The following is a 21,503-nucleotide window of genomic DNA, read 5'->3' on the forward strand; positions in this document are numbered from 1 at the left end:
AGAGATGATGGCTAATACTTAATAAGTAGGAAAAATCAGCTGTCTCCTTTGTATCTGTTTTCCAGGTCTTTGTTGCATTAACTAATTTTGAACCAGTTCTTCATGAATTTCATGTGACCCAGGCCAGGTGAGCCACTAATTCTTCCAATGCTAAAATTTTGCTCTAGCAAAAGTATAAATGCCGTTTTATCCTAACTGACACACAAGAAGAATTTATTCATTTAGATGTGGTTTATTATAGGGTTACAGAAGATTCAGAGTAATATTGTGTCCATTAATTAATCTTTTGCCTTTTTTCTTTAGAAACCTTAACCAAGTAAAATATGTACCAGAACTGGCCTATCATGGATTGTATTTGCTGTGCTCCCCCATTCATGGAGAAGGAGATAAGGTAAAGGAGAAAAAGATTTAATTTAATTACTAGTTGAATTGAAAGCATCTGAATCATATAATGGAAAAACATTGGCAGCATTTGGTGTAATTGCCATTTTAATTTACCAAGTCATTTTCATGATCTTAGGTCATTTGTAGCAAAAAAAGCATCACTGTTCCTGTTTGCTACCTGTTCTTCATAACCAAACTGGTATTCAAATACTTGGAGGGTATGGCAAATTACTGTTAGGTTTCATACAAAAAATGGTTCCAGTGTGAATTAGATAGGAAGAACACTGAATAGAATGTCACTTTTAGAGAAACAGTCACCAGATTGTTCTCAAAAGAGCAGACAGTCGTGGAATTTTCAAGTTTTCCTTGGCAAGTTTCATGTGTGCTTCAGTATTTCTATTAGTGTTTGTATCATTTCAGTTGAGAATTCTATAGAAATATCACTGGTTATCATTCCTAGTCAATATTTATATATGGATTTTCCTCACTGAGAGAGTATCACTATCTAAACTTTGGAGTCAGGGTTGTTCAAGCATTATGGTGTTACTAGACTTGGATGTGATTAATAAAACAAGATTTTACAAAAAATGTAATAGAATGAGGCCCTATGACTTTTGGTGTCTGTGCTACACTTAATTTCCAGGGTGAGTCCCGTGTTGGTTAAGAAGTAGGTTCAAAGATGGTGACTAACATAACACAATAAAAATTTAAAAAAATAAAATAAAATAAAGTCAATTAGTCTTTGGGAACAAAAAAAAAAAGAAGAAGAAGAAGTAGGTTAAGGGCACCTGGGTAGCTCAGTCAGTTAAGCACTGACTCTTATTTTTGGCTCAGGTCATGATCTCAGGGTTCTGGAATCAAGCCCCACGTTGGGCTTGGCATTCAGCATGGAGTCTGGTTGTCCCTTTCCCTCTCCTCTTCCTCTCTCTCTCTCTTTCTCATAAATAAATAAAATCTTAAGAAAAAGAAAAGAAATAGGTTCAGGACTTTGGGCCAGATTGTGTACATCAGTGGTTGAATTCTGGCTCCACCCCCTTCAGCTGTGCCTCCTTGTATGAGGTACTCAGCCTTTCCAAAGCTTCAGTCTTTCCACAGCGTTGTCAGGAGGAGGAAATGAAAGAATACTTCTCAGATGCTGAGTGCCATGCCTGTTTAGAAAACATGCCATGTTTTATAATTTATTATACCATTTTCCTTTCTGTGTTTAAAATATTGGTGGGATAGAATTCACATGAGTGCTTTCAATTTCTGTGCTCTTTGTAACATTTGTAAAGGTTAGCTGGATGGGGAAATTTATGCCTTTAGGTCTACAGCATTTCTCAAGATGTAGTATTTTTTAATTGTGAGAGGGTTGACTAGATGTCAGACATGTTGGTTTTAGCCATGGAGGCTCTTTTATCAGGTATAAAGTGAAAATTATATATATATATATATAATGGAAATGCCTCACTTATGCAGTTGTTGTGAGGTTTGAGATTAAAGCTAGTAATATATATGAATGTGCTTAACGCAATACCTGCCACATATGTGGTTTTCTGCACATGTTTTATTTACAGGGTGAATGAATGGTTAGTCAAATAAGTTATATGAGGTGTTATATTGGAAGGCGTGTTGTAAACTTCAGGTAAAACACAAGTGTAAAATACCATTCTTCCCTTGTTCTATAAGGGTTTAGCAGGAGCATTTTTTTGCCATTTAAAAGTGACAATTAGTCCTCTATTTACCCTAATTTCAGGGCTACAGTTTGAAAGCGTAGGGAGAAAAACTACATGACATTCCTATCACTACCTGTAAGCAGTGTTTTCACATTGTTTCCATCATGTGTTTATTGAGTACTTGGTAATTGTCCAAGAAACAACGTTTCTGGTGTTCATCCAAAAACTCTTGTCAACCCAACTTATCTTCACACAGCTTGAAATGGTTTACGCTGGGGCACCTGGGTGGCTTAGTTGGTTAAGCGTCTGCCTTCAGCTCAGGTCGACCCAAGGGTCCTGAGATTGCGTCCTGTGTCAGGCTCCTGTCTCAATGAGGAGCCTGCTTCTCTCTCCTCCTCTGATCCCCAACCCCCAACTTGTGCGAGTGTGCTCTCTCAAAAAAATAAAATCTTAAAAAAAAAACAAAAAAAAGAAAAAGAAATGGTTTACTGTGGTCTGCATCACTCTCTTTGAGGCTCTTGGATTCTTTATCAATCCTTAAATAGAATTTTCTTCTCTTCCAGGTTATAGGTTGTGTTTTCCATCAAATGCTGAATGTGATATTAATGTTAGAAGCAGGTGAAGGAGCCCATCGTGCTCCCCTTAGTATTACAACATCAGTTATCAACGGTAGAAAGCAGGCGGTCCAGTTTATCAGGTGAGGCATACACAGCTTAGATTTTCACTCTCTTTATCACTCTCTCTTAAACCTCCTCGGCCCTGTACTAGCCAAGATTTCTAACACCTATGGAAACTAACAGATTTTTGGCCTGTTATGGTTTTGGGGGTCAAAGTAAAGCACTTCAGAGATCATCTGGTTCACATGGCCCGGAGTTCATTGTTGGTAGCCTCTGCACAGGGTCATTGCTGAGGGATACAGAGTCTGTAATTCATGGACTAGCACTGGCCTCCAGCTTGATTCCCACAAGCCTGTAAAGTCAGGCTCTGAGGAATGACAGTTTGCTTCTCATCTGTTTTATCATTTAGCTCAGTGTTTGCCTCTCTTACGAGTCTGCCTCTTCTTTTCCTTTTTGTATTTCTGTCTTCTTTTAGTCTCTTTCTTTTTGTTCGTTGCCACTTTTTCCATGTTTCTTCTCACTTTTCTATCCTTTTTCCCCTACAACCATACTTCCTAAAGGGAAGAATTAAGTTAATTTTTACTTCTTTAACAATAATTGATAGACTAATTTTCCCCTCATGAATCACATAGCTTCCCCTAAAAAGTTCCATTTCTCGGCTTTACTGGGGAAGATATTTTTGCTATGTCATTGGCTTTTCTTTCCCTCCGTTATTGAATTTTTGGCATGCACTGTGGAGGTGGTGAAATGAAGTGGTAAGTATATGAGAGTGTGTACATGCCTGCAGGTATACATGGAATACAGTGTAGTTGGAGATGTGGGGTGTGGATGGTAGAATCCAGATATATATAGGCTGTCATCTGATCATTGAACAAATATCTCTTGTGGGGGGTTTCTTAAAACATTAAATAGCTAAGATGCTTTAAGTGGAAACACCCATTTTGGTTCTTCCATAACAGTTCATGATGTCTCCAATTGCTGTAGTAGCCACATAATGGTACAGATAAACACTAGAGATGGGTCAAATCTGGGCATTACTGTGATAATCTGGGGCACCTGGCTGGCTCAATTGAAAGAGTGTGTGACTCTTCATCTTGGGGGTATGGGGTTGAGTCCACATTGGGGGTAGAGGTTACTAAAATAAGTAAGTAAACTTAAAAAAAAAAAACCACAATAATAATCTTGGATTAAAGTTTGGAGACGTATTATTAACAAAGCTGTTGAAATAGTAGCATTTCACTCAGCTACCACAAGGTGGTGCCATGTCTTATTTATTATTATTTACCCCAAAAAAGATGTATTTTAAAGTCTCAATGTGAAATTTGGTATATAGCCAAAAAAGTCATACAAAGTTTGCGCATTTGCTCTTCCCTGACTGTAGCTGTCTGCTTGGCAACAGCTCTCTAAAAACACACATAGGACATAGTGAATGATCTTCTGCTGTGAAACTATTTTACTCTATTCACTGAAACAATGCTTGCAATATGGGGTAAATAGTTTTTAATATTCAGGACTTTTAAAACATAGAAGTCATGGTGTTTGAGAACAGAATTGAAAAATTACTATTCTGTGTAGTTGGTGTATTGTAAACAGTGGGTGTGGTTTCTTTTTTAAATAGTTCACTTGTGGATGAACTGAAGGAAATTGTATTCCCAGTCCTTCGTATCTTACTCCAGCACATCTGTGCCAAGGTACCATTTGCTTTAATGGTAATAGTAAGAATGATAAAGATGATGATAAAAATATATACTAGATGTGAAGGTAAATGTGTATGCTTGTGTGTATATTTGTTCTTGTGAATGAGTCTATTATTCATTATGGAAAGTAGTTTTGTTTAGTATTTTCACTACATGTTCCCATTGACAATGTTCTTTTTTAGAATATGTGATGAGCACCTACCTTCAACAATTTTGCATCACTTATACCCCTATAATGTATAATTTCATCAACACATGTAAACATTGGGTTTTTCTTTTTTTAAGCAAATTCCACCATATCCATTGATGCTTAAATATTTCATATGTATCTCTAGAGGATAAGAACCCTAAAAACATAACCAATAAATACTAACACACCAAAGAAAATAAATACAATAATTCCTTAATATCATCAAATATCTGGTTAATGTTCAAATTTTTATGATTATCTTTTCAATTTCTATAGCAGTTTGGACAAATGATTCTTAATTTGAATACAGTAGATTCTAGGGGGGTTCCATAAACTTTCTGAAATTTTGTGCTAAGTTTGAATTTCTGAGGGAAGGGCTTATAGATTTCTTACAGATTAGTTTTCAAAGGGGTTTGGAACCTAAAATTTGCTAGTCATTTTTATGACATTTAAAGATTCACTGAATAGTTTTATTCACTAATTTTCTGCTTGTATCACAACTTGTGTTTCAGTTGTCCTGTAGGTAGATATTGGCTGGACAGCCTCTCAATGCTTATATTTCAGGTGACTGATAAATCAGAGTATCGGACCTATGCAGCCCAGTCCTTGGTCCAGCTGCTCAGCAAACTTCCCAGTAGGGAATATGCTACATTCATTGCCTGGCTTTACAGATATTCACGAAGTTCGAAGGTAGGAGATATGCATAAAATCTTGATTCCTGGCTCTTGCAACCTCCTGACAGACAGATCTGAATACACAAGGGATACTTTGGTTTTTATTCCTGTCTGATGGAGATTCTTATGATTTTGCTTTATCAGATCCCACACAGGGTTTTTACTCTAGATGTTGTCTTAGCTCTATTGGAACTGCCTGAAAGAGCGGTAGATAACACTCTCTCGATGGAGCATCAGAAGATCTTAAAGCATAAGTTCTTGGTACAGGAAATTATATTTGACCGTTGTGTAGACAAGGCACCGACTGTCCGCAGCAAGGCACTGTCCAGTTTTGCACATTGCCTGGAGGTATCTGTTACCACTGCATCGGAGAGCATACTGGAACTTCTGAGTAACAGTAAGTGTGGTAACCATTGGGACATGGAACCTGTCTTGTGCTTTTCAAGAAATTGGACTGTAAGGAAAATCATTCTTTGTTGTTGCAAAAGTAATTGATACAGTATGATATACTTTGACCCTCATAAACCAATTTCAGTATATTTTGTTGTTGAATAACTTTTTAAATACAGACATTCCTTGGAGATTTTATGGGTTTGGTTCCAGACCGCCACAGTAAAGCAAATACTGTAGATAGAGCAAGTCAAATGAATTTTTTTGTTTCCCAGTACATATAAAAGTTATGTTTACAATACACTGTTGTCAGTTAGTTGGCGATAGCATTATGTCTAAAAAAAGTACTTACTATAATTAAAATTACTTTTTGCTAAAAATGCTAAGTATCATGTGAGCTTTCAGCAAGTTGCAGTCTTTCTGCCAGTGGAGGGTCTTGCCTCAGTGTTGACGGCTGCTGACCAATCAGTGTGGTGGTTGCTAAAGGATGGGGTGGCTCTGGCAGCTTCTTAAAATAAAACAGTGATAAAGTTTGCCACATCAATTGACTCTTCTTTTCACAAATGATTTATCTGTAGTAGGTGATACTTCTTCCAAAATTGGAGTTCATTCCCAACGCTCACAGCTTCTTTACCACAAGTAGATTCCATCCTAGGAAACCACTGTCTTTGCTCACCCGTAAGAAGCTACTCTTCATTTGGTCAAGATTTGTCATGAGATTGCGGCAATTCAGTCACATTTCCAGGCTTTGCTTCTAATTCTGCTTCTCTTCATGTTTGCACATCTGCAGTCAGAACACATATACCATTTATTAGGTTTGCTATGTTATATGGGTATGGTTCATAGTATCCCAAAACAATTATAATAGTAACATCAAAGATCACTGTTCACCATCAATATGAAGAAGTTTGAAGTATTTTGAAAATCACCCAAACCTGGCAGACACAAAGCAAGCAAATACTTTTGGAAAAACGGCACCCATAGATTTGCTTGTTGCAGTTCCCACAAATTCTCAATTTGTTAAAACTGCCGTATCTATGAAGCACAGTAAAGCAAAGTGTGATAAAACAAGGTACACCTGTTAGACAAGCCTGACAAGTTTGAAAGGCCTTTTAGAGCATTTTAGATATTCATGTTTTAGAGGTGAGATTGTTGGCTGCCTGTACCACTACTTTGCATTGTTGGGTATTGGCTATATTGGGCCTAATATCCAACCATTTCAAATGCATACCAAAGAGAACATTATTGTCAGCAGTTTAGAATCTGTTTTGTGTTTAGGCCTAATTATCTTGATTTTGGTGATTCTTTCAGTATTTACTTGGTACTGATGATACTATGACATTTTCCCCTCTTTTTCAATCTGCTTATTTTTAGGTCCTGCAATTTCAAGAATAGAGAGCCGTCCTGGTATCTTACCGAGAAATTCATCAGGTAATGGGTGAATATATTTTCCAATATTGAATAATTGTCTTTTGTTTAAAGGACTTGCTGGGTATTTGACATGTTTTTTTCTATTTCCATATTTACCTTTTTAATATTGAACTTTATTCATCAAGGAAATTGAAATTCATTTCAATAATGATGTAATAATTTATTTTTTTTAATTTTTTTTATGATGTAATAATTTAAATGTGTAATATGCCTTGCTTATTATTACTAAGAGGTATAACAAATTTTTATCTTAATGACTTATCTTTTTTTTAATTATTTTTAAGCTTTTTCCTTTCAGAGGCAAACACTTAACCCTTCTGGAGGCTCAGGGGTGAACAATATAGACAGCAGTGGTGAAACAGATGGATCTCGGGGTATGTCAGATTTTATTACTATCAGATGAGTAATAACTATTGGATTTCAGACAACTGTAAGTAGAATCTAAAAACCTTGGATTTTTTTTTCTGATTAATTCACCCTTAACAATTGGAGCATCCTTCTTTTTAAAAGTGGAATAATTTCTATTTTATTGTATCTCTGATGTCTTCGCGCTATACTCTGTTTCATCTTAAGGTAAAGAAAAGGTACATTCCACTGACTATGTCCTGAACCTCAGTATTTCTGTAACACATAAGAGAATATTAGCAAATACTTTATTTCCTTATTAAAGGCAGTCATTGTGAACTCTTGGGATTGCTGACCGCTGACTGAAATGGGACCAGCTGCTAGAGAAAGTGCCGCACATAATAAATTTGTGTTTGGAGAAAAATCATCATTTAAAAAAAAAAGGGAAAGATGAAGAATACCTTTGTACCCAATCTTGTTCCTACTTTTAATTCTTCATTACTTTTTTCACCATTTCATCTTGACTCTGATCAGGCATCCCAGAATTCACCTTTAATAAATGATGGGGAACTGTGAATTGAAGTTCACGTTGAAAAAAGTAAATTCAGGGGCGCCTGGGTGGCTCAGTGGGTTAAGCCGCTGCCTTCGGCTCAGGTCATGATCTCAGGGTCCTGGGATCGAGCCCCGCGTCGGGCTTTATGTATCACATCTTTATCCATTCATCTGTTGATGGACATCTAGGTTCTTTACATAGTTTGGCTACTGTAGACATTGCTGCTATAAACATTTGGGTGCATGTGCCACTTTGGATCACTACATTTGTATCTTTAGGGCAAATATCCGGTAGTGCAACTGCTGGGTCATAGGGTAGTTCTACTTTCAATTCTTTGAGGAACCTCCTTACTGTTTTCCAGAGTGGTTGCACCAGCTTGCATTCCCGCCAGTAGTGTAGGAGGGTTCCTCTTTTTCTGCATCCTTGCCAACATCTGTAGTTACCTGACTTGTTAATTTTAGCCATTTTGACTGGTGTGAGGTGGTATCTCATTGGTTTTGGTTTGTATTTCCCTGATGCCGAGCAATGTTGATCACTTTTTCATGTGTCTGTTGGCCATCTGGATGTCTTCTTTGCAGAAATATCTGTTCATGTCTTCTGCCCATTTATTGATTGGATTATTTGATCTATAAAGATTGTTGGATACTAGCCCTTTATCTGATATGTCATTTGCAAATATCTTCTCCCATTCTGTCAGTTGTCTTTTGGTTTTGTTGAGTGTTTCCTTTGCTGTGCAAAAACTTTTGATCTAGAAGTAGTCCCAATAGTTAATTTTTGCCCTTGCTTCCCTTGACTTTGGCAGCGTTTCTAGGAAGTAGTTGCTGTAGTTGACATCGAAGAAGTTGCTGCCTGTGTTCTTCAGGATTTTGATGGATTCCTTTCTCACATTGAGGTCTTTCATCTATTTTGAGTCTATTTTTGTGTGTGGTGTAAGGAAATGGTCGAGTTCCATTTTTCTGCATGTGGCTGTCAAATTTTCCCAATACCATGTTGAAGAGACTGTCTTTTTTCCATTGGAGAAAATTTTGGAAAAAATTAGAAAGACTTTTCCTGCTTTGTCGAAGATTAGTTGAAGGATTCTGGGCTCTCTGTTCTGTTCCACTGATCTATGTGTCTGTTTTTGTGCCAGTACCATACTGTCTTGATGATTAGAGCTTTGTAATAGAGCTTAAAGTCTGGAATTGTGAGGCTACCAGTTTTGTTTTTCTTTTTCAACATTCCTCTGGCTATTCGGAGTCTTTTCTGGTTCCATATAGATTTTAAGATTATTTGTTCCTTTTCTTTGAAAAATATTGATGGTATTTTGGTAGGTATTGCATTACATGTGTAGATTGCTTTAGGTAGCATAGACATTTTCACAATATTTGTTCTTCCAATCCATTAGCATGTAACATTTTTCCATTTCTTTGTGTCTTCCTCCGTTTCTTTCATGAGTACTTTATAGTTTTCTGAGTACAGATACTTTGCCTCTTTGGTTAGGTTTATTCCTAGGTATCTTACGGTTTTGGGTGCAATTGTTAGTGGGATCAACTCCTTAATTTCTCTTTCTTCTCTCTTATTGTTGGTGTAAAGAAAAGCAACTGATTTCTGTGCATTGATTTTATATCCTGACACTTTACTGACTTCATGTATAGGTTCTAGCATATTTGGAGTGGAGTCTTTTGGGTTTCCCACATAAAGTATCATATCACCTGCAGAGAGTGAGAGTTTGACTTCTTCTTTGCTGATTCAGATGCCTTTATTTTTTTTGTTGTCTGACTGCTGAACCTAGGACTTCTAGTATTATGTTGAATAGCAGTGCTGATAGTGGACATCCCTGCCATGTTCCTGACCTTAGGGGGAAAGCTCTCAGTTTTTCCCCACTGAGCATAATATTCGCTGTGGGTTTTTCATAGATGGCCTTGATGATATTGAGGTATGTACCCTCTATCCCTATACTGTGAAGAGTTTTGATCAAGAAAAGATGCTGTACTTTGTCAAATGCTTTTCAGTATATATTATCATATGGTTCTTGTTCTTTCTTTTATTAATGTATCGCATTCATTGATTTGCAGATGTTGAACCAACTTTGCAGCCCAGGAATAAGTCCCACTTGGTTGTGCTGAATAATACTTTTAATGTACTGTTGGATCCTATTGGCTAGTATTTTGGTGATAATTTTTGCATCTGTGTTCATCAGGGATATTGGTCTGTAATTCTCCTTTTTGCTGGGGTGTCTGGTTTTGGGATCAAGATAATGCTGGCTTCATAAAATGAGTTTGGAAGTTTTCCTTCCATTTCTATTTTTTGGAATAGTTTCATGAGAATAGGTATTAATTGTTCCTTAAATGTTTGGTAGAATTCTCCCGGGAAGCCATCTGGCCCTGGGCTCTTGCTTTTTGGGAGATTTTTGATGACTCCTTCAATTTCCTTACTGGTTATGGGTCTGTTCATGTTTTCTATTTCTTCCTGGTTCAGTTTTGGTAGTTTATATGTCTCTAGGAATGCATCCATTTCTTCCAGATTGTCAAATTTGCTGGCGTGTAGTTGCTCGTAATATGTTCTTATAATTGTTTGTATTTCTTTGGTGTTGGTTATGACCTCTCATTTTTCATTCATGATTATATTAATTTGGGCCCGTTCTCTTTTCTTTTTGATAAGTCTGGCCAGGGGTTTATCAGTCTTATTAATTCTTTCAAAGAACCAGCTCCTAGTTTCATTGACTTGTGCTACTGTTCTTTTGGTTTGTATTTCATTGATTTCTGCTCTTATCTCTGTGATTTCTTTTCTCTTGCTGGGTTTAGGCTTTCTTTGCTCTTCTTTCTCTAGCTCCTTTAGGTGTAGGGTTAGGTTGTGTACTTGAGACCTTTCTTGTTTCTTGAGAAAGACTTGTATTGCTATATATTTTCTTCTCAGGACTGCCTTTGCTGTGTCCCAAAGATTTTGAACAGTTGTGTTTTCATTTTCATTTGTTTCCATCAATTTTTAAAATTCTTCTTTAATTTCCTAGTTTACCCATTCATTCTTTAGTAGGATGCCCTTTAGTCTCCATGTATTTGAATTATTTCCAACTTTCCTCTTGTGATTGAGTTCTAGTTTCATTCAGAGCATTGTAGTCTGAAAATATGCAGGGAATGATCCCAGTCTTTTGGTACGGGTTGAGACCTGATTTATGACCCAGGATGTGATCTATTCTGGAGAATGTTCCATGTGCACTAGAAAAGAATGTGTATTCTGTTGCTTTGGAATGGAATGTTCTAAGTATATCTGTGATGTCCATCTGGTCCATGTATCATTGAAAGCCTTTATTTCCTTGTTGATCTTTTGCTTAGATGATCTGTCCATTTCAGTGGGGGGAGTATTAAAGTCCCCTACTATTATTGTATTATTGTTGATGTGTTTTTTTGATGTTGTTTTTAAATGGTTTATATAGTTGGCTGCTCCCATGTCAGGGGCATAGATACGTAAAATTGTTAGATCTTCTTGTTGGACAGACCCTTTGAGTATGATATAGTGTCTTTCCTTGCCGCTAATTATAGTCTTTGGCTTAAAATCCAATTTATCTGATAAAAGGATTGCCAGCCCACCTTTCTTTTGCTGTGCATTAGCATGGTAAATTGTTTTCCACCTCCTCACTTTAAATTTGGAGGTGTCTTTGGGTCTAAAATGAGTTTCTCAGGGGTGCTTGGGTGGCTCAATGGGTTAAAGCCTCTGCCTTTCACTCAGGTCATGATCCCAGGGTCCTGGGATTGAGCCCTGCATGGGGCTTTCTGCTCAGCAGGGAGCCTGCTTCCCCCTCTCTCTCTGCCTGCCTCTCTGCCTACTTGTGATCTCTGGCTGTCAAATAAATAAATAAAATCTTTTAAAAAAAAATGAGTTTCTCAGAGACAGCATATCATTGGGTGTTTTTTGTTTTTTGTTTTCCCATTCTGATACCTTATGTTTTTGATTGGGGGATTTAGCCTATTTACATTCAGGGTAGCTATTGAAAGATATGAATTTAGTACCATTGTATTGCCTGTAAGGTGACTGTTTCTGTATATTGTCTCTGTTCCTTTCTGGTCTGTTACTTTAGACTCTCTCTTTGCTTAGAGGACCCCTTTCAATATTTCCTGTAGAACTGGTTTGGTGTTTGCAAATTATTTTAGTTATTGTTTCTCTTGGAAGCTTTTTATCCCTCCTTCTGTTTTAAATGACAGCCTAACTGGATATAGTATTCTTGGCTGCATATTTTTCTCATTTAGTGCTCTGAATATATCCTGCCAGTCCTTTCTGGCCTGCCGGGTCTCTGTGGATAAGTCTGCTGCCAATCTAATATTTCTACAATTGTATGTTACAGACCTCTTGTCCCGAGCTGCTTTCAGGATTTTTCTCTTTGTCATTAATGCTTGTAAGTTTTACTATTAGATGATGGGGTGTGGACCTATTCTTATTGGTTTGGAGAGGGGTTCTCTGCACCTCTTAGGTTTTGATGTTTGTTCCCTTTGCCGTATTTGGGAAATTCTCTATAATAATTTACTCCAATATACCGTCTGCCCCCCTCTCTTTCTCCTTCTGGAATCCCAATTATTCTAATATTGTTTCATCTTATGGTATCACTTATCTCTCGAATTCTCCCCTCATGGTCCAGTAGTTGTTTGTCTCTCTATTGCTCAGCTTCTTTATTCGTTTTTTTGGTCTTCTATATCACTAATTCTCTCTTCTGCCTCATTTATCCTAACAGTAAGAGCCTCCATTTTTTAGGTTGTATACTTGAGACCTTTCTTGAGTTTCACATCATTAATAGCTTTTTTGATTTCAACTTGGTCAGATTTTAGTTCTTTTATTTCTCCAGAAAGGGATTTTTTTTTTCTCTAGAAAGGGATTCTCTAATATCTTCCATGCTTTTTTCGAGCCCAGCTAGCACCTTGATAATCATCATTCTGAATTCTAGTTCTGACATATTACTAATGTCCATACTGATTAGGTCTCTAGCTGTTGGTACCGCCTCTTGTTCTTTTTCTTCTGGTGAGTTTTTCTGCCTTGTCATTTTATCCCGATAAGAATAAATGAATGAGAGAACAAAATACTAAAAGCATGGTAAAGACCCAGAAAAATATACGCCAACCAAATCAGAAGAGACCCAAAACCGGGGGGAGAAGAAAGGGAGAAAAAATAAATAATAAGAAAATATGTATATATTAGAGTGGTGAATAGAACAGAGCCACCCACTTGATTTTGGGTGTATTCTCATCTCTTAGAAGAAACTACCTCCCAAAATTTTAAACAAGGAAAAACTTATATATATACAAAAATAAAGGTGAACATGATGAAGGGATGGAATATGACTGTAAAGATGAAAATTTAAAAAGATTCTAAAAAGAATTGATAAGATAAGAAGTTGGTTGGAAAAAAAAAAAGTGGAGAGAATGTGTTCAGGCTGGAGAATAGAACAAAGCCATGTGCTAGATTCTAGAGTATATTTCCATCTATTAGAAGAAATTGTATCCCAAAATTTTAAAAAAGATAAAAAACCTATATGTGTACAAAAAATAAGGTTAAATACAATGAAAGGATAATATATGACTATAATAATGAAAATTTAAAAGCTTTTTAAAAAAGTATTGATAAAATAGTTAAAAATGTTAAAACAGGAAAGAGGAAAAGTTTAAAAAATAGAATAAGAAAAAAATAACATTTAAAAAATTGAACTTTGCAAGACTAAAGGGTCATGGGGAAAAAGCCATGAGTTCTATATGTTGCTTTCCCCTAGCTCTGGAGTTCCAGAGTTCTCATTGATTGGTGAACATGGTCTGGGCTGGATGTTCTTGCTGATCTTCTGGGGGAGGGACCTGTTGCAGTGATTCTCAAATGTCTTTGCCCAAGGCAGAATTGCACCACCCTTGCCAGGGGCCAGGCTAAGTAATCTGCTTGGGTTCACTGTTGGTAGCTTTTATTTCCTGAATGATTGCCATACAGCTCTGGAGGACAGGAATGAGGATGGCGTCCTCCAAATCTCCAGCCTGTAGGAGCTGAGAGCTCAGGGCCCCACTCCTCAGTATGCCCTCAGAGAAAAGCATTCAATCCCTCCTGTCTCCCTGGTCTCTGGCCGCACTCCTGTGCTTACCCAGCCTGTGGCCACGTGTTTCTATCTCTGGCACACGGCCCCCTTTGGAGTTTCCAAACACACCAGGTTCCTACATCATGCTCCTGCACCACTCCTCCCAGAGGAGAAAGCGGCGGGGGGGGGGGCGGATCCTCTCCAGGTCTGCCACTTGTGGGGTCACTGCTTGAAGAGCAGTGTCCCAACTGTGCCTTGGATCATGGTTTTAGGTAACCCCGAGGTGAGAGCGCACTCCTTAGCTCCGTCCCTGTAGCTGGCTTTCTTGCTGCAATATCTAGGAGCTCTGCCACACTCAGACATCCCCAGTCTTTCTGTGACCCCTTGGGTCCTGAGACCACACTATTCCCATGAGGGCTCCACCCCCCACTTAGCGTCTGGAGCGACATCCCTCAGTGGAGCAGACTTCTAAAAGTTCCAATTTTGTGCTCTGCTGCTCTACCACTGCTGGGAGCCAGCCCTTCCCCCTGCAGTCTGTCTTCTTGTTGCTTTGGATTCACTTCTCCACGTGTCCTACCTTCCAGAAAGTGGTCTATTTTCTGTTCCTAGAATTGCTGCTCTTCTCTTCTATCTCCTGTTGAGTGTGTAGGTATTCAGACTGGTTTGATAACTATCTAGCTGAACTCCTAGGACTGATGATATTTTAGTTTCCTACTCCTCCATCATCTTCCCTCCTCCTCCTCAAGAGATACTCTTCTTTTTGATAAGCCTTTGTCTGGTTTGGGTTTCAGGATAATTCCACGCATAGAATGAGTTGGGTAGTGTTTTTGCCTTTTTTATATTTTGGAAGTTTGTGAAGACGGGATTGTTTTTCTGCCTTAAATTTTTGGTAGAATCAATAATGAAGCCATCTGGGCCTGGAGTTTTCTTTGAAAAAAATTTTTTTTGTAAAATCTATAGTGGTATGTTGTTCGCTTTTATGTCTTATTGGTAATTTGTATATTTTTGTTGTTTTCCTTAGTCTAGAGGTTTATTAATTGTATTGGTCATTTCAGAGAACCCACTTCTGATGTTATTGATTATACTGTATTCTTGGGACACCTGGTTGTCTCAGTCAGTTAAGCATCTGACTCGTGGTTTCAGCTCAGGTCATGATCTGAGGGTCGTGAGGTCAAGCCCCATGTCAGTCTGAGCTCAGCATGGAGTCTGCTTGAGAGATTCTCTCTCTCCCTCCTCTCTGCCTGTCTCCTGCTCATGAGTGCACACATGCATGCTCTCTCTCTCTTTCATAAATGAATAAAATAAGATCTTTAAAAAAGATTACTTCATGGTAGCCTACCCTATGCACTAACGAATGAATCCTTATCAAGTTTTTATTGCATATAGTATCATAGTCATATTCAAAAATCGGTTTTGGAAACATTGTTACATTATTGTTTCTTTTCAAATAGTATTTAAGTATATTTTGATAAGCACTTATTCGTAGATTAACTTGATCCTTTTGAGGCTTGTTTTAAAGCTTTGTTGGAGTAGATATAAGGTAGCCTTTACTCTAGAGCTAGTTTAGCCCTACTCTTAAGGTGTGTTTCTTTCCAAAGAGGCTACTAAATGCTCTAGGTGTCTAAGTTTCCAGGACTGGCTGGCCAGATCTCAAATATTTCTCAACCCTGTATAAGTTAGAAAAGATATTCATCTTCTAGCTCCTTGGAAATTGTTCTTTGCTTACTTTCATAAAATTTTACCCTCTGTGTACATAGCTTATATTCAGCCCTATGGAGAGCTCTGAAGCTCTTTTTCCGTGTAGCTTCTGCTTCTCCAATACTCTGCTCCATAAACTCTAGCTACCCTTGCCTTCCTGACTCTAATTTCTGTATTCTCAACTTAGAAACACTGTCGTAATGTATTTGGGTTCACCATTTTCTGCTGTTGTCCAAAAATTACCTCAAAACACAAAACTGGGGCAATTTTAGGATTTACCTCATTTGTTTTTGTTTCCTCAGAGATTGTGTTTCTATGCTACCTATTGCTCCATGTCTGTAAAATAGTTATTTTATACATTTTTGTCCAGTTTTATAGTTTTTGGCCTCACGACAGGTATAAAACCAGGTCCCTGGTCAGGTATGAATATCTTATTTATTTCTGATCAGCACTATTTTTTATCTCCTGATGCTGAAGTTGAATGGTATTTATTTGCTAAATGGTCATTGTTTGTTTAGATTAATGATAAGCTCATTTTTACTTATTAATTTTTCATCTGTTGTTATAGACCTATCTCAAGACAATTAAATCTAACCCACCTACTCTTTATTCTTTATAAATAGGCAGTGTAGCCAATCAGGTGTTCCACCAAGTGATGTTTGACAAATGTATTCAGATTCTAAAGAAGAGCTGGCCTCAGGAATCTAACTTGAATCGGAAAAGAAAGAAAGAGCAGCCTAAGCATTCTGAGACAAATCCAAGAGGGAATAGGAAAAGAGGAAAGCCACCTAGGAAAGAAGATATTGAGGTAAGAAGTAAATGTAATAATAAAACATATCTGTATCAACACAAGATTGTGATTTAAGAATTAACTTTTATTTTAAAGATTTTATTTATTTATTTGACACAGAGAGAGAGAGAGAGAGACTGAGCACAAGTAGGCAGAGAGGCAGGCAGAGAGCCGGGTGGGGGGGGAAGCAGGCTCCCTGCTGAGCAGAGAGCCCGATGCGGGGCTCAATCCTAGGACCCTGAGACCATGACCTGAGCAGAAGGCAGAGGCTTAACCCACTGAGACACCCAGGCACCCCAACAATTAACTTTATATTAAATATGGTTTTGGGGGGGCGCCTGGGTGGCTCAGAGGGTTAAGCCTTTGCTTTCAGCTCGGGTCATGGTCTCAGGGTTCTGGGATGGAGCCCCGCATCAGGCTCTCTGCTCAGCAGGGAGCCTGCTTCCCTTTCTCTCTCTGCCTGCCTCTCTGCCTACTTGTGCTCGCTCTCTCTGTCAAATCAAAAAAAAAAAAAAATGATTTTGGGCATCATGATTATAACCAAATGATCCCAAAGTATCATCAGCTATCCATATGACCTTAAGTTGTTTCATGCTTTGTGTACTACTGAGAATACATTTCTACCTTGTCATCTTTCCAACCTCCCCATAATCTCTCACCAGCCTTATTCCCAGGTATGCTTGTCAACATCCCAACGGGTGTATTTGCCACATTATCTTATCATCATTAAAGAGAAAGATTGAAGTATCTGAGGACTCATGTCCGTAAGAGTGTAATGGAATAATATTAATTCCATATTCTTGTGTGATGACTGGGTAGGATGGTGGATGTTCTTTGACATGAAAACTTACAAGAAACAAAAGAATTCCCATTGACACAAAAATACAGAGCTAGAAACTGCTCTGCAGTCATCTAGTCCAATGATTTATTCTTCTGGCTTTGGAGACAGAGCAGTTAAGGGACCTGATCAGGGTCATATCACCTCAGCAATTCAGCAATCACGTGGAGTGTAACTGGACTTGGATTTGAGTACATTGAAAACCATGGGACAAAGTGTTAGGCATTACTATGCAGTAGGTGAAGCAGGCATCACCTAAACATATCTTTATAATCTAGGTGGATGAAATAGAAGAACAGGAAGATGAAGAAAGTATTTGTTTTTCTGCTCGAGACCTTTGTCAAATTCGAAATACCATCTTTCACCTTTTGAAGAATTTTTTAAGGCTGCTGTCTAAATTTTCTCTGAAAGAAAAGCCACAGTGCATACAAAATTGCATAGAAGTAAGTGAGAATTCCAAAAAATCTTGGGGCAACCTCAAAGGGCAGAGATGATGGCTAATACTTAATAAGTAGGAAAAATCAGCTGTCTCCTTTGTATCTGTTTTCCAGGTCTTTGTTGCATTAACTAATTTTGAACCAGTTCTTCATGAATTTCATGTGACCCAGGCCAGGTGAGCCACTAATTCTTCCAATGCTAAAATTTTGCTCTAGCAAAAGTATAAATGCCGTTTTATCCTAACTGACACACAAGAAGAATTTATTCATTTAGATGTGGTTTATTATAGGGTTACAGAAGATTCAGAGTAATATTGTGTCCATTAATTAATCTTTTGCCTTTTTTCTTTAGAAACCTTAACCAAGTAAAATATGTACCAGAACTGGCCTATCATGGATTGTATTTGCTGTGCTCCCCCATTCATGGAGAAGGAGATAAGGTAAAGGAGAAAAAGATTTAATTTAATTACTAGTTGAATTGAAAGCATCTGAATCATATAATGGAAAAACATTGGCAGCATTTGGTGTAATTGCCATTTTAATTTACCAAGTCATTTTCATGATCTTAGGTCATTTGTAGCAAAAAAAGCATCACTGTTCCTGTTTGCTACCTGTTCTTCATAACCAAACTGGTATTCAAATACTTGGAGGGTATGGCAAATTACTGTTAGGTTTCATACAAAAAATGGTTCCAGTGTGAATTAGATAGGAAGAACACTGAATAGAATGTCACTTTTAGAGAAACAGTCACCAGATTGTTCTCAAAAGAGCAGACAGTCGTGGAATTTTCAAGTTTTCCTTGGCAAGTTTCATGTGTGCTTCAGTATTTCTATTAGTGTTTGTATCATTTCAGTTGAGAATTCTATAGAAATATCACTGGTTATCATTCCTAGTCAATATTTATATATGGATTTTCCTCACTGAGAGAGTATCACTATCTAAACTTTGGAGTCAGGGTTGTTCAAGCATTATGGTGTTACTAGACTTGGATGTGATTAATAAAACAAGATTTTACAAAAAATGTAATAGAATGAGGCCCTATGACTTTTGGTGTCTGTGCTACACTTAATTTCCAGGGTGAGTCCCGTGTTGGTTAAGAAGTAGGTTCAAAGATGGTGACTAACATAACACAATAAAAATTTAAAAAAATAAAATAAAATAAAGTCAATTAGTCTTTGGGAACAAAAAAAAAAAGAAGAAGAAGAAGTAGGTTAAGGGCACCTGGGTAGCTCAGTCAGTTAAGCACTGACTCTTATTTTTGGCTCAGGTCATGATCTCAGGGTTCTGGAATCAAGCCCCACGTTGGGCTTGGCATTCAGCATGGAGTCTGGTTGTCCCTTTCCCTCTCCTCTTCCTCTCTCTCTCTCTTTCTCATAAATAAATAAAATCTTAAGAAAAAGAAAAGAAATAGGTTCAGGACTTTGGGCCAGATTGTGTACATCAGTGGTTGAATTCTGGCTCCACCCCCTTCAGCTGTGCCTCCTTGTATGAGGTACTCAGCCTTTCCAAAGCTTCAGTCTTTCCACAGCGTTGTCAGGAGGAGGAAATGAAAGAATACTTCTCAGATGCTGAGTGCCATGCCTGTTTAGAAAACATGCCATGTTTTATAATTTATTATACCATTTTCCTTTCTGTGTTTAAAATATTGGTGGGATAGAATTCACATGAGTGCTTTCAATTTCTGTGCTCTTTGTAACATTTGTAAAGGTTAGCTGGATGGGGAAATTTATGCCTTTAGGTCTACAGCATTTCTCAAGATGTAGTATTTTTTAATTGTGAGAGGGTTGACTAGATGTCAGACATGTTGGTTTTAGCCATGGAGGCTCTTTTATCAGGTATAAAGTGAAAATTATATATATATATATATAATGGAAATGCCTCACTTATGCAGTTGTTGTGAGGTTTGAGATTAAAGCTAGTAATATATATGAATGTGCTTAACGCAATACCTGCCACATATGTGGTTTTCTGCACATGTTTTATTTACAGGGTGAATGAATGGTTAGTCAAATAAGTTATATGAGGTGTTATATTGGAAGGCGTGTTGTAAACTTCAGGTAAAACACAAGTGTAAAATACCATTCTTCCCTTGTTCTATAAGGGTTTAGCAGGAGCATTTTTTTGCCATTTAAAAGTGACAATTAGTCCTCTATTTACCCTAATTTCAGGGCTACAGTTTGAAAGCGTAGGGAGAAAAACTACATGACATTCCTATCACTACCTGTAAGCAGTGTTTTCACATTGTTTCCATCATGTGTTTATTGAGTACTTGGTAATTGTCCAAGAAACAACGTTTCTGGTGTTCATCCAAAAACTCTTGTCAACCCAACTTATCTTCACACAGCTTGAAATGGTTTACGCTGGGGCACCTGGGTGGCTTAGTTGGTTAAGCGTCTGCCTTCAGCTCAGGTCGACCCAAGGGTCCTGAGATTGCGTCCTGTGTCAGGCTCCTGTCTCAATGAGGAGCCTGCTTCTCTCTCCTCCTCTGATCCCCAACCCCCAACTTGTGCGAGTGTGCTCTCTCAAAAAAATAAAATCTTAAAAAAAAAACAAAAAAAAGAAAAAGAAATGGTTTACTGTGGTCTGCATCACTCTCTTTGAGGCTCTTGGATTCTTTATCAATCCTTAAATAGAATTTTCTTCTCTTCCAGGTTATAGGTTGTGTTTTCCATCAAATGCTGAATGTGATATTAATGTTAGAAGCAGGTGAAGGAGCCCATCGTGCTCCCCTTAGTATTACAACATCAGTTATCAACGGTAGAAAGCAGGCGGTCCAGTTTATCAGGTGAGGCATACACAGCTTAGATTTTCACTCTCTTTATCACTCTCTCTTAAACCTCCTCGGCCCTGTACTAGCCAAGATTTCTAACACCTATGGAAACTAACAGATTTTTGGCCTGTTATGGTTTTGGGGGTCAAAGTAAAGCACTTCAGAGATCATCTGGTTCACATGGCCCGGAGTTCATTGTTGGTAGCCTCTGCACAGGGTCATTGCTGAGGGATACAGAGTCTGTAATTCATGGACTAGCACTGGCCTCCAGCTTGATTCCCACAAGCCTGTAAAGTCAGGCTCTGAGGAATGACAGTTTGCTTCTCATCTGTTTTATCATTTAGCTCAGTGTTTGCCTCTCTTACGAGTCTGCCTCTTCTTTTCCTTTTTGTATTTCTGTCTTCTTTTAGTCTCTTTCTTTTTGTTCGTTGCCACTTTTTCCATGTTTCTTCTCACTTTTCTATCCTTTTTCCCCTACAACCATACTTCCTAAAGGGAAGAATTAAGTTAATTTTTACTTCTTTAACAATAATTGATAGACTAATTTTCCCCTCATGAATCACATAGCTTCCCCTAAAAAGTTCCATTTCTCGGCTTTACTGGGGAAGATATTTTTGCTATGTCATTGGCTTTTCTTTCCCTCCGTTATTGAATTTTTGGCATGCACTGTGGAGGTGGTGAAATGAAGTGGTAAGTATATGAGAGTGTGTACATGCCTGCAGGTATACATGGAATACAGTGTAGTTGGAGATGTGGGGTGTGGATGGTAGAATCCAGATATATATAGGCTGTCATCTGATCATTGAACAAATATCTCTTGTGGGGGGTTTCTTAAAACATTAAATAGCTAAGATGCTTTAAGTGGAAACACCCATTTTGGTTCTTCCATAACAGTTCATGATGTCTCCAATTGCTGTAGTAGCCACATAATGGTACAGATAAACACTAGAGATGGGTCAAATCTGGGCATTACTGTGATAATCTGGGGCACCTGGCTGGCTCAATTGAAAGAGTG

The 21,503-nt window shown here is 37.9% G+C and overlaps 1 protein-coding gene across 2 annotated transcripts in view; it reads left to right on the plus strand.

Moving 5' to 3' along the window:
- The window catches only part of LOC111153732 (non-SMC condensin II complex subunit D3), an 86,459-nt gene that overhangs the window by 17,743 nt on the left and 47,213 nt on the right, over positions 1–21,503 (plus strand). The window contains exons 6-13 of one of the 2 annotated variants that reach the window (XM_022512921.1): positions 66–127; positions 304–391; positions 2,603–2,736; positions 4,275–4,347; positions 5,108–5,233; positions 5,362–5,614; positions 6,982–7,038; positions 7,323–7,412. In XM_022512921.1, coding sequence (XP_022368629.1) covers positions 66–127; positions 304–391; positions 2,603–2,736; positions 4,275–4,347; positions 5,108–5,233; positions 5,362–5,614; positions 6,982–7,038; positions 7,323–7,412 — 883 coding nt within the window. Of the gene's footprint in view, positions 1–65; positions 128–303; positions 392–2,602; positions 2,737–4,274; positions 4,348–5,107; positions 5,234–5,361; positions 5,615–6,981; positions 7,039–7,322; positions 7,413–16,097; positions 16,462–17,559; positions 17,725–17,832; positions 17,895–18,070; positions 18,159–20,369; positions 20,504–21,503 lie in introns of those variants that run through there. The other variant, XM_022512922.1, reaches the window with a different exon arrangement.

The sequence above is a fragment of the Enhydra lutris genome, unplaced genomic scaffold, assembly GCF_002288905.1.
Source record: "Enhydra lutris kenyoni isolate GAN:26980312 unplaced genomic scaffold, ASM228890v2 scaffoldscaffold34, whole genome shotgun sequence".
NCBI lineage: Eukaryota > Metazoa > Chordata > Mammalia > Carnivora > Mustelidae > Enhydra > Enhydra lutris.